This window comes from Borostomias antarcticus (genome assembly GCF_949987555.1).
Source record: "Borostomias antarcticus genome assembly, chromosome: 12".
NCBI classification, from domain to species: Eukaryota; Metazoa; Chordata; class Actinopteri; order Stomiiformes; family Stomiidae; genus Borostomias; species Borostomias antarcticus.
Window position 1 is genome coordinate 4,951,599 of NC_140245.1, and position 13,687 is coordinate 4,965,285.

The window sequence follows — 13,687 nt, forward strand, 5'->3', positions numbered from 1 at the left end:
TGAGCTGTGCTACCCCTGCATACATAGCCCTGCGTAGGAGCCCTTTAGTGGCTTTATAACACTGCCCCCCCCCCCCGCCCCCATCCCATCCCTCCCCCCGTGTGTTAACTGGGTCTTATTATACATAGCATGTACTTTAAACGTGATTACAAATGATGATACAGTCTCATAAACATAAACAAATAATACATGTATAGAATGTATATATAGTCCAGAGGGTGTCTTTCCAGAACAGTCCTGTAGCTCCCATAGTCCTTCTCTCCTTCATAGTGTGGTAAACGGTGTTTTTTTGTCGTATATCTTTGTGGTAATCAGAAGTGTCTAGTCACTGGTGTTGGGGCGGGTGTGCTGACTTGGTGCTGCATGCTGCCCTCTGGTGGTTGAGATGGAGACGTGCGCTACAGGAAGGGGTTGGTGGAGGAGCCTCCAGCAGGGTAGGATCCTGACGGGGCTCCCGCCTGTGTGTGCAGGACAGGAAGAGAAAGAGAGGATGTAGTGAGAGAGAGAGAGTGAGAGTGTGAGAGAGTGAGAGTGAGATTGCGAGAAAGATCAATACATAAACATGACTACTATGAAAGTCTTCAAACACCTCCACCTTCAAACATATAGTAACAGAGCGAGCGAGCGAGAGAGGGGGAGCAAGAGAGCGAGAGAACATCTCACCATGAATGGGTTATTGGTCATGCCAGGTCCAGCCATGGGCTGCCCGTAGGTGGCCATGGAGGGCTTGGTCTGCCCGTAGACTGGGTAACCTGGACCTGGACACAGAGATGGACGGTAGACCTCAGTAAGAAGGCCATACAGTCTCTATTATCCAGTAAAGCAGCGTTTCACACTGGTGCTGTGGTTGGAGATGGAATGAGACTGGTCTGTCCACACCTACAGCTCATCAAGGCTCACAGCAGGAATACTGCTAAAGACGACAGTGAGCACCAACTAACTCCTTATTCTACAGCCCCTTATCACTTAAGAATCTTCTAGAAAATAGAAGATTAGAATAGAAAAAATATATGGTTCCAGCGTAGAGATGAGATCGAAAGGGTCACTCTACTGCATTAATAAAATGTTTTCCATCAATAAAAAATGCATGTGATAAAAAATATTTTTATTTAGTGGGTATGATGCAGCTGTTCCTGGAAATCAATCAACAGATACTGTATATACAGTATACTACCTGCCCAGGGACTACGGGCGGAAATTAGCAATCTGCTAATACCTGGTGCAAAACATCTCTCCTTGTTTTACAAGGTTAACGTTATTTGTACACTGTCCCCGTCTTAAAAATAAAGAATTAATTAATTCAATTAATTCATTCATTAAGTTCTTATGCTGCATTCCGTTTGTATCAGAGCTCCGGATTTGGCGCCCGGGATGATGTCATAATCAAGTTAAATGTGCTCCAGAAACGGTAAAAAAAAAAAAAAAAAAACCACAACCTAAGTTAGCCATTGTTAGCAATACAGTTGACGCACCATGACGCACTATGCACATACGAGCACTATAGCAGCATTGTCCACTGACAGACGTTGGACAGCACTGTGTGTATGTTGTGTCCAGGCTGAAGGCTGCCCTAGAGGGGCAGGGTGGGGGTCTGATGGGGTGGTGGTGGTGTTAGGACGACACTGACCGTTGGGCGGAGGGTGGTAGGCCCCGGGCTGGGGGTAGGGGCAGGGGGCCTGGCCAGGGAAGGGCTGCTGGAAGGTTCCGCTGAAGCTGGTGGGTAGGCAGTAGGAGGAGGCGTTCCCGAAGCCAGCGGGCATGCTCATCGACCCTGTACCGAACGAGGCTACGCACACACACATGCACGCGTACGCACACACACACGCACGCACACACGAATTGACAGAGAAGGGAGAGGGAGTGAGTATTGTCAGAGAGACAGACATACTTATCTTGTCAAGCAGGTAGTACACTGGTGACATTTATAGGTAAGGTGTTCAATCTCTTGCACGCAGGTGCGTGTGTACACGTACACACACACACACACACACACACACACACACACACACACACACACACACACACACACCTGCAGCTGGCACTCTGCCGTTGGTCTGGAAGGGGTTGGTGGCCATCTCCGGGGCAACGGCTGCAGCAACGAAGGGGTTGGTGGACGGAACGGCTGTAGAACGAAACACAAACAAACAAACTTTACAAGCCTCATGTATGAGTACAACTGTATATAAAGAGATGGACTAGATAGATATGATATATTAGACAGAGACAGAGAGAGACAGAGAGAGACAGAGAGAGACAGAGAGAGACAGAGAGAGACGGACAGAGACAGACAGACAGACAGACAGACAGACAGACAGACAGACAGACAGACAGACAGAAAGACAGAAAGACAGACAGACAGACAGACAGACAGACAGACAGACAGACAGACAGACACAGATCAAATCTGCGTCCTTGGGCAAGACACTGAACCCACAGGTAATCCCTGACTGTGCATTTTTGTTGTCTTACTGCTGCAACACAAGCAGCTGTCGCCATTGGTGTGTGAATGAGAGGCCATTGTAAAGCGCTTTGGATAATAGTGCTATACAAGTGCAGTCCATTTAAAGTACATTTGTGCTGGGGCGGTTCAGTGAAAACTACTGTTTCGACACGGACAGGAAACACACATTCACCTCCAAAACCCTGTTGCATGCTGGGTAAGACAGGCTGGGTCTGGGCAGGCGAGGTTCCTAACACAGCTCCAAACACGTTCCTAGAAACACACAGACGCAAGAAACGTTAGTGGTGGCTCAGAATACTATTGATTTATTTCCCATATGGAGGAAGAGTGCATGTTTGCGCACACATGTGTGTGTTTCGGTGAGTGAGTGAGTGAGTGAGTGAGTGAGTGAGTGCGTGCGTGTGTCTCACCCCTGGACGCTGCTCCCGGTGGGGGCGGAGGAGCTGAGCTCGTTGTCCAGCTCGGCCAGCGCAGCGTAGCGGTCCTCAGCAGAGTGACCCGGCTGGGTCTGGGCCGGGACCGCGCCGGCCATGGAGGGTATTGGGACCCCCCCTCCTACACAACACACACACGCACACACACACACACACACACACACACACACACACACACACACACACACACACACACACACACACACACACACACACACACACACACGGTGAAACTAGCAGGACTGAGGATAGATGTGGTGGAGCCATGGAAGGACTATGGGTAGATGTAGTGATCATGAGAGGGAGGGGGGAGGGGTGGGGGTGTTGGGGGGGGGGGTACCTGAGGTGAAAGACTGCGATGGGGGGGTGCCGAAATGTGATGGAACTCCAGAGTTGCCAAAGGCCTCAAAGTTGGCGAAGTCTGCGTTGGAGTTACCCTGAGTAGCTGTGCAGCAACGGAGAAGGACACAGGGACACTGACAACGTGAGGAGACGGCGTGAGGTGGGTCACATGACCGGATGGTACGTGGGGTGGACGGTAATGCTGCCTCGGTTGCCTGACTGATCGACCAATCACCTGTCAATCTCAAAAGGGCCTATTCCTTTCAACCAACTCCTCCACGTTTCTACCACAAACCCCCGGTTCGGACGACACAGCGTCATTTCGGCGTCTCTTTACCTGATTGGCTGGGGAAATGTGCAAAGTTGGCGAAGTTGGCGGAGCCGGCGGCCTGACTGGGCAGCGCGGCGAAGATGTCTCCGCCCAGGTCAGACAGGAGGTCAAACTTCTTCTCCTGGCCAATGGGGTGGGGTTTGGAGCGACCGATCCCGGGAGACTGTGGAGGACGGACGGACAGAGAGAGAGAGAGAGAGAGAGAGAGAGACGTTGAACCACTGTATCAATCTGAGAGGGAGGAGATGAGGGGAGAAGGGGAGAGAGGAGAGGGAGAGAGAGGAGGAGGGGAGAGGGGGAGAGAGGAGAGGAGAGAGAGGAGAGAGAGGACAGGGGGAGAGGGTCTGGGGTGTTTCCTTGCGAGAGGGTGAGGAAAGGGGAAGAGGGGGAGTATGTGGATGAGTTTAATAGCGGTGGTCTTGCCTGGTGTAGAAGTTTAAAGACTGAAAATGTACTGTGTGAGCTTGCTGAAATCAAGTTAATCAGTCATATTTTGGTACTTTTAATTAGTTGTTTTGCACTGCTCACATCATGTCCTGAGAAATATGTGGCCTTGGGGAACAGTACCCACCCTTGTGATAACTGCTGCCCAGCTGTGACACTTGTTTGTGCTACGGTACGAATGTAATCTGAAGGGGAGGAACTCTTCAGAGATTTAACATTGACTGTATTGTCTCTCTCCCTCCATGTAAAATAAAGACAGCCACAAAGGGTGAAGACTTGAGTTTTCTTCCACACGGGAGAGGGGGGAGGAGGGGGGGGGGGGGGTGCTACCTGGCGAGGGGGGGTCTTGTTGAGCTGCAGGGTCTTGAGGGGCTGGACCTCCGGGGTGCTTCCTGTGCTGCTGGCTGAGGAGCCGGAGACAGAGGCCTGGACCGTGGCTACTGCCCTCGCCTGGTCTGGAGGAACATACCTGCACACGCACGCACGCACACACATGCACACACACAGGCCTTTTAAGAAGGAAGTTCACTGCAACCAACTGGGAAAAATATAATTTAGGAGCAAAAAAGGAACATTTATAAAATGATGGATCAGAAATAATGAAATCTGGGGCCAGTGAGAAAATGAATGAGAAAGCTGTATAAATGAGAGAGCAGTAGGGTTAGTATGAATGAATGAATGAATGAATGAATGAATGAATGAATGAATGAATGAATGAATGAATCACACCAAAATTAGTGTGTATATACAGGTTTTTTTTTTTAAACGGGACAACCAGGCGATTGACTCCTTTGTTTTTTTCTGGTGTTTCATGTCCAATGTCACAAATGTCGGAAAAGGGACAGAAATTAGCTGCATTTGCGTGCTTTCACCACGGAAAACAACAGCCTATTGGTCACTTTTGTCAAGTCACAGTGTGAAAATGGGAGATCCTCCTGAAAAGCTCATTCTAACGATAAAAATAGAATCTCTACAAAAATGAATATAAGCTTAATATTCAAAGAGGCCATGCTCTAATAACGTTTTCTAACAGAATTTGTGCAGTTCTACATGTTAGAGGCCATAATTGTGCCCCTAGTAGTAGTAGTATTATATGAGCTGTTACTATAGGCTACATTCTGACCCAGAACACTAAAGTACTGTTTAAGTACCGGTCTAAGGGCAGAACTGTGTTGACAGAACTGTCAACTCGTCTGTTGAGATCTTCAGTCTGACGTTGTTTCCACTCTAACCGATTTTCCGTGGGGAAGGAGATTTGATTTTCCCTATCCAATCACTAGAGACCAATGTGTCTGCCTAACCAATCACTAGAGACCAATGTGTCTGCCTAACCAATCACTAGAGACCAATATGTCTGCCTGAATTTAACATAATTTTAAGTCGAAACAAGAACGGAAAAAAACATCTCTCTTTTGAATAAATGCCTTGGTACCACACGGTATGTAGGGAGTGACCAGGAGTCTTAATACTATTGGCTCACAGGCCTCGAGATTTTTTTAATTTTTTTATGATGAGTCATTACATTAAAATCTTGACTATTGCACCTTTAAGCTTTATATTCAAAAGATGCCATACTCATGTTTTCTAACAGAATTTGTGCAGTTCTACACGGTAGAGGCGCACACACACACACACACACAGTTAGTCTACATGTCTGTAGTATATTATTGGGTCTGTTTGACATGCTGTTTTGTTTTTTTACTATATGTATACATGTATACTGTACTATGTATCCTGTAACTGCACACTGGAGGTTCACACACCTACGAATTTCACTCGCTGGAACAGTGATCTGACAAAGCACTTAACTTGACTAATGTGCAAAATAGGATCAAATGAATAGTATGAATGAATTAGAGAGCAGAAGGTTAGGAATACTACTGTATGAATGAATTAGAGAGCAGAAGGTTAGGAATACTACTGTATGAATGAATTAGAGAGCAGAAGGTTAGGAATACTACTGTAAGAATGAATTAGAGAGCAGAAGGTTAGGAATACTACTGTATGAATGAATTAGAGAGCAGAAGGTTAGGAATACTACTGTATGAATAGATGAGAGGGCAGTAGGGTTAGGGTTAGTATGAATTAATCTTATCTTACCCCTATCTTTATACTGTATAGATATGGTACTTGTGTAATTTAAAATTTGTAAATTGAGTATTGGAGTGTATCGGTATTGAGCATAAACTTGGAGCCGGCAGCAACATTTCACTCTAACTCTACACGTACATTGCATGTGACAAATAAAGGAATCTTGAATCTCTTGAATGAGAGTAGTAGGGTTTGGGTTAGTATGAATGAATGAATGAATGAATGAATGAATGAGAGAGAGCAGTAGGCTGAAGAATCTCTCACCATCTCTTCTTCTCGTATTTTTCCTGGAGGAATTCCTTGACTTTCTGGGGTTCTCGGAAGTCTGGGATGACTGATGTCCTGTCGTCATACAACCCCAACCAGATGTGTTTACAAACCTTGGGGGGGGCGTTGAAGGGAACGGGGGTAGGGAGAGGAGGAGGGGAGAGAGGAGGGAGGGATGAGGGGAGAGGAGGAGGGGGGAGAGGAGGAGGGGAGGAGAGAAGGAACAAGGTAAAAAGGAATGCCAAGGAAGTTCACCGAGTCCAAAAAAACAACCTTGGTCTAACTGACAGGAGGAGGGGGAGATGGACACACATGCATAAACATAGTTGGTTTGTTTATTTCACATCTATTTTAGTTATGATTTTGTTATTTCCATGATTGTGCAATTTCCCCCCGGGGTAAATAAAACACTACTACTACTACTAGAATAACTACTTCTACTACTACTACTAGAATTACTACTACTACTACTACTACTACTAGAATTACTACTTCTACTACTACTACTAGAATTACTACTACTACTAGAATTACTACTACTACTAGAATTACTACTACTACTACTACCACTACTACTATGGTTACCCATCGAATGTAGGATTTATTTTCAAATTATTTTAATCACCTACTGTATAAAGCATTATACAGGCTGGACCCACATTATATATCCAAATTATTATGTTTCCTGGCCACAGTGAGATGTCTGATGTCTGTCAGGCCTACTGACCAAGGCCTAGTAGCTTCCCCGAAATCTAGGCTTAAACCCAAAGATGACCAGGCATTTTCAACTGTGCCTCCCACCCTTTGGAACCATCTTCCAATAGATATAAAAAACACAGACTCAGTGAACAGTTTTAAGAAGCTGCTAAAAACCCACCTATCTTAAAGGGGAACGCCGCTGTCATAGCAAGTTTAACTCAAATGTCGCTTTGTCCTCAATGAAACCGCTCCGTACACACCAACATTTATTTAACCGATCCGTGCAGTAGTAAGCTAGCTCCTTTTACCTCTGTGCGCGCACCGCCTTTATAATGGAGGTCTGCTAAAAACTATGATAAACATGCATTTTCAAGGCAGGAAGCGCAGGGTGTGATCTTACCGGTGTCATTATGCTGTCATGTGAAATATATCGCATTCTCAAACCAAATATTGAAACAAAAGCTCAATTTGAGCCAGAACTATTTTGCCGAACGCACTACACAATACCTTTCGCACTGTAAACTTCTGCCGCGGTAAAGCTAGACGATTGTTTATATCCTCCTAGCCATGCCTAACACGTCAACAAATGGGGATGGCGATTCATTTCACAAGACAACATTCTACTGAGACCGGTAAGGGGCTTCCTGGCGCTTCCTGCCTTGAAAATGCATGTTTATCATAGTTTTTAGCAGAGGCCCATAGACCTCCATTATAAAGGGGGTGCGCGCACAGAGGAAAAAGGAGCTAGCTTACTACTGCACAGATCCGTTAAATGTTGGTGTGTACGGATCGGTTTCATTGAGGACAAAGCGACATTTGAGCTAAACTATGACAGCGGCGTTCTTTAAGTACTTTGTTATGTCATTGTGTGTTTTTGCCTTTAGTAGTTTTTATTTTATAAATTATATTATTAATATTATTTCAGCTTTAATTTTCTACTGTGTAGTTTCACTATTTTACTTCTTATTATTCTCTGTGTTTCTGGTTTTAACTTTAAAATTTTTCCCTATTTTAATGTTTCCATTGTACAGCACCTGTGACTCTGGTTTACAAAGGTGCTTTATAAATAAAGGTTATTTACTTACTACAGTACCACTGTGATTTGGGTTTGGGCTAAGCTTCCAGGAGTCCACTACCACTAGTTAATCTCAAGTAGTGCTTGTTTCACATGTACTAAGAGAACGAATGTAAAACGCCTCCAATCTGTACCTCGTTGCTGTGCTTCTGTAGGAACTCAATTTCCTGTTGTGTGAAGGTTGTCATCGAGATGGACTTCACTCTGTGGGGGGGATTCAGACCACGTCTGGGGGAGGGGGGGGTTAAAAATAGAGTAAAGAGTACAGAGTAAACAAATCATTTTGACAAAAACAGAGAGAGTTCAAACAGTGGTTTCTATGTGTGCTGCTCTCTCCCTCCCTAGCAGACTCTGTTCTGTTCCACCTTGGCTGCCCTATTTCAGCTACTCCTGGGAGCTACGCCCGGCCCAGCTGTGGTGGACCAATCAAAGCTCTGCACCTGACAGACATCCAATCAGGAAGCATCACACCAAGCAGTGCTTATTGATTATGCTGGGGAGAGAGCAGGCAACACAGAACCCTTCAGATCCAAACCCAGAGACCGAAGGCCTGGCTGCTAGGAGACGACAAGACCCTGAAGGTCTTTGGGCTATTATCAGCCGAAATGTCTGGAGGCCTTGTGTCTGGAGGCCTCTTCTTCCCATGCAACACAATGCAGTCAGGCCAACAGAGAGGTGAGGCCTAAGGACATAGGCTATCTCCACGTGTGTGAGGCTAATAAAGGTGGAAATATGTCCATAGAGACGATCCTAGGTGAGGAGAGTGTGGTGGGGTCTACATGTGCGTCTTTCAAGCTGTAAGGGTTGATAATAGGGGGCACCCATCTAGACAATACGGACACACCCTCATGCGGGGCTGCCTCTGAATCTACCAAATCTTCTGCCCCCGTTCTCTTCTACACTCGTACTATTCGACCCACTGGCCTAGTTCGTTCGAACTCTACAAGTGGCCATCAGCCAGCAGGCCAGATCCACCCAACCGGGCTCATCTTATCGCAGGGTGTGTGCCGCTACGCCAGGCGCCGGATGTCCAGCTCTCATTATAAAAGTTAATTTACTCCCCGCAGAGCTTCGCCGGCAGTGCGGTGACGTGTTCTTTTGACAAGCACTAGTCAAATATTTGCCCTCTTTTAAATCACCAACAACAAAACCAGTTACCCCAAACCTTGAGCCCCGTCAATCTCTTTAGTTTGCTTTTAAACAATAACAGACGTAATCCACCCAGAGCTTTGGAAAATAGCTGGCTAGTCTTGGCCTGACTCCCACTTCTTCATAAACAAAGCATGCGAGCGACCCAGCCCTTCCCATACGATGGCCTCGAGCTACCGATTGCGTTACCTGTGGCTCTGGTGACTCGCTAGCTTTGCTGGCTGGTGTGAGTTGGATCACACGGACACAAACCTCCCCCTTTACCTTGACATATCGACACCTGAGTATGATTGGTGGACAGTATCGCCAAACCCAGTACTTACAATATTCCAGAACAGGTGGTGCAGACGAAAGAGCCCACTGTCATGTTGGCGTACGTCGGGCCGCGCTGATCACAATCAAAGCACTTCCTATTCGGTGGCTGGCTCGTCATCTCGCGAAGCATCTTCAAATGCGCCTCCTCCTGCTTTCGCTTCGCACTCGTCGCCATGGTCGAAAAGCTGCGCTACTAACTACCGACGGCGGGAGAAGTTTATCCAGGACTAGGGTGGGGACGTCTTCGGAGAGACTCGTTTCGACGGCGGTAGACACCTTGCTGGGAGGTCTAGCGGGGACGGGGGAACAGCAGGCGAACTACTTCTTTGTTGAAGGTATAGTAGATGCAATTCGACGTCCCGGGTCGTGGCCGCCCCCTACAGGCTAGGAATGGTTCTGTACATTTCAAAAGCTGACCTAGCGCTATCAGAAATCATATATTTTGATCTCCTTCACAGCACTTCTGCCATACCTTACCCATATGTAAATGAGTAGCCTTATGACACAATAGCTTGTTCACAACTAGATTATGCAGGGGTAAAGGTGGTGAAAACCTTCAGTAAATTCTACTACTTGTTTTTATTTTAAAACAATTGGTCCATAGCATTTAGACAAAAAATAACATTCAACAACAAATGTTTCACAATCATACAGATACTGCTCTGTAAAAAAGAAAAAGAAAAGATGAAAAGAAATAGAGAAAAACCGAAAAGAGATATCTCCTCCTGAGAGGAATCCAGGCAGAGACTGCTCCGGCGCCACTGCTGACATGATGATTCATTCTGGTTAAAATTCAAGCGTGCACCCTCAGATCTGGCACTGATCTCAGCGCAGGTGTCCACCGCTCACTGCGCTGTGCTGAGGAGCAGCCTTGTGTGTGGTTTTGGCCGGGGGGGGGGGGGGGGGGGGCGTAGGCCTGTGTTGGGTAGGGTCGGGGGCAGCGTTGGATCATGTGTGGGCGGTATGGGAGGGCTTGTGTTCGCTGGGGGGATGGGAGGGAGGACGCAGGCTTGTGTTGGCTAGTGTGGGAGGCCTCAAGGGGGAACAGTCTCCTCTCTGTCCTCCTGTCCCTGTCTCTGCCACCACACCAGCCTCTCTGTCTCCTCTCATCCCTCCCCTCATCCTGTCTCCCCACCGGCCCTGGCAACAGAGAAGAACTAATCTATCAGTGATCAGGACTGTTTACTGCCCAGCTGTCCGGCTACACGGGTGATTTATAGATCTGGTGATCACACTTCCCCACAGTCAGTGTGTCTCGGAGGTGGGCAGACGCCTTAACCCCCCCCCCCACACACACACACGCTCTCGCTCTCTAGTCAGGCTGCAGTACCACCATGCTCCACCGGGTGTCATTTACACTTGGGCTTCTTTTTCTTGCTGGCAGCAGGATCCGCCGCCTCAGCCAGCTATGAGCAGAGAGATAAGACTGGGAGTCAGACACAACAACATACCAGCATTCTAACTAGAGTGCTTCTGTTCAAACCCTGTCTCTGTTCTAGGTAGTCTGTGTTTTAACTAGTCTGTCTCTGTTCTAGCTAGTCTGTGTTCTTCTAACTAGACTGTCTCTGTTATAGTTAGTCTGTGTTCTAACTAGTCTGTGTTCTAACTAGTCTCTCTGTTCTAGCCAGTCTGTGTTCTACTGTAGCTAGTCTGTGTTCTAACTAGTCTGTCTCTGTTCTAACTAGTATATCTGTTTAGGCGGTCTGTGTTCTAGCTAGTCTGTGTTCTAACTAGTGTGTCTCTGTTCTAGCTAGTCTGTGTTCTAACTAGCCTGTCTCTGTTCTAGCTAGTCATTAATAGCATTATGAGGAGGACTTGTCTAGAATGGATATAAAATGATAATGCTGTACAGTGTGTGATCTACAATCATGGCTAAAATGAAGACCTTAAAGAGATCAACATTTTCAACATTCTTATGTCCATGTTTTTATGCACTTTAGTTGTTTTTTATTGTCTGTTTTATACTGTGTTGCCAAAGTGCCAAAGACAAATATGTTGTTCGGCAACAGTTGGTCTTATCTTATCATCTCTTGTTTGAGGCAGATGTTATAATCGTCACTATGAAGGTGTTATGAAGAGCGGCATATGGAAGACATGTTTAGAATGGATACGGTCTGGAAAAGGATTACTGTGTGACCATTGTGACCAATAACGTTAAGACCCTAAAGGGATAGTTCAACATTTGATGCAGATGTTATGAAGTGATAAAGGTTTAACGCAGGGTGGCGTCACAGTGATGTTCAGTCACCTGCTTCCTCTTCCTGGTGACCCTGAAGAAGTCCTCCATGTGGGTCTGTTTGCTCCTCCCAGCAGCCATGTCCTCCTCTCTCTCCCTCCTCCTCTTCTCCCGGGTCTGACGGAACTTCACCATCCGACCGCGCACCCTGGGCTCCCTGTGTCAACACACACGTGGTTACACATTACATTACATTACAGTCATTTTCCGTCTATTGTAGGCAGGCGCACACACACACACGCACGCACGCACACGCACACCGCACACACACACACAATGTCAGGTTTATTTCCTAACCGAGGCTGGGTGTCGAGAAGTCAAACTTCAAACAGAACACAGACAGGACAAGGACCCAGATCAAGACCCAGGACCAGGACCAGAACCTACTTGACGCGATTCTGGTGGCAGAGGAATTGGACCAGGGCCTCCTCATCGGGCTCGGTCCAGACCAGGTCGGGGGGCGTCGTCAGGGGTGCATCCAGGAACACCTTCCTGGCCTCCCGGTACTGCCAAAAGTGGGGCACCGGATGGGCCTGGGGGGGGAGAGAGAGATAGAAAGACAATGAAAGAGAGAGGGAGAGAGAGAGAGAGTGTGTGTGTGAGAGAGAGAGAGAGAGAGAAAGAGAGAGTAAAGGCACTCAATTTGAGATCAGGTGGTCTGTCTGCCTTAAAGTTAGAATACCCCCTCCCCCCAACACACACACTCACACACACACTCACATACACACTCACACACACACACACACACACACACACACACACACACACACACACACACACACACACACACCCTACCTTTCTGTTGACGTGTAGCACTACGTTCTCTATGGTGCGGTGCTGCTGGATCAGAGCCAGGGCTTTCTTAGGACCCAGACCCGCCATCTTGTCACAGTAGTCACACCCCAGCAGGATACACAGGTCCACAAACTGGACACACACACACACACACACACACACACACAACAAACTCAGGTTCATATCCAGCAGCGCAGGAGTCAAATTCCAACCAGAACCCAACCAGAACCAGAACCAGGCCCAGGACAGAGAGGGAGAGACAGGGTGTTGAGATTAAGGCACGTACAGCATCAGCACTTAGGCAAGTGACCTTGTTGTCAATTCCAACCGAGAGGCCGCCGTTTCTCACCTCGTCACGTGTGATCTTGAGGATGTCCAGGAGCTTGGGTAGAGAGTACTCTCTCACTTCACTGAGGGGAAGAGAAGGGGAAGGATTGTGAAGGGCTGGGCTACCAGTGTTCCGATCCACCATCCGGTCATCCGACCGTCCACACATCCACGCCCCGCCCCGCCCCCCTCCTCACCCCAACCCACCCCCATCCCTGCCCCACCCCCATCCCCGCCCCCTCGCGTGCCGGTGCTGACCTATCCTTCTTGGCGTTGAGCTGGCGTATCAGGACGTCCCCTCCGAAGGGCAGAGTGTCCATGTCCTCGGACGCCACCGCGTCCACCGTGCCCCGCCGCACCAGCTGGGCACACAGCGCCTCGCCATCCCCAGGAGCCTGGAGGAGGGGGGGGGGGGGGGGGGGGGGATGAGAGAGAGAGATGAAGAGAGCGAGAGAGATGATCAGAGGTTCTCTGGGGAATGCCAGTGGTCCTGATAGCAGAATTCTGCTCTCTGTGCAGCAGCTCATGACGCTGTCTGTCTGTGTCTGTCTGTTACTCACCTTGATGATGGGCACTCCCATCAGCTTCAGCAGCTGGAGACAGTCAAGTGTCTGAGACGACTCTACACACGCACGCGCACACGCACACGCACACGCACACGCACACACCACACACACACACACACACACACAGAGCCATAAACACGCAGGGAAATCTCAGA

General features: G+C 47.9%; 2 protein-coding genes across 2 annotated transcripts in view; both read right to left on the bottom strand.

The window, feature by feature from the left end:
* Positions 1–102: 102 nt before the first annotated feature.
* Positions 103–9,903, bottom strand: agfg1b (ArfGAP with FG repeats 1b). Its single transcript, XM_084447396.1, has 12 exons — positions 9,617–9,903; positions 8,279–8,372; positions 6,368–6,483; positions 4,343–4,481; positions 3,575–3,731; positions 3,236–3,340; positions 2,872–3,016; positions 2,634–2,713; positions 2,030–2,122; positions 1,628–1,786; positions 664–758; positions 103–458 (listed from the first exon to the last, which is right to left on the bottom strand). The coding sequence occupies exons 1-12, from the start codon at positions 9,781–9,783 to the stop codon at positions 399–401; spliced, it is 1,410 nt and encodes a 469-aa protein (XP_084303522.1). The 5' UTR covers positions 9,784–9,903; the 3' UTR covers positions 103–398.
* A 316-nt stretch (positions 9,904–10,219) lies between these two features.
* LOC311316178 (putative flap endonuclease 1 homolog) overlaps positions 10,220–13,687 on the bottom strand; it is a 5,961-nt gene continuing 2,493 nt past the window's right edge. The window contains exons 5-11 of the mRNA XM_084446981.1: positions 13,527–13,588; positions 13,225–13,361; positions 12,989–13,049; positions 12,640–12,771; positions 12,232–12,377; positions 11,857–12,001; positions 10,220–11,014 (exon numbers count right to left, since the gene is read on the bottom strand). Of these exons, the coding sequence (XP_084303107.1) occupies positions 10,958–11,014; positions 11,857–12,001; positions 12,232–12,377; positions 12,640–12,771; positions 12,989–13,049; positions 13,225–13,361; positions 13,527–13,588 (740 nt within the window). The 3' untranslated portion in view covers positions 10,220–10,957. The remainder of the gene's footprint in view (positions 11,015–11,856; positions 12,002–12,231; positions 12,378–12,639; positions 12,772–12,988; positions 13,050–13,224; positions 13,362–13,526; positions 13,589–13,687) is intronic.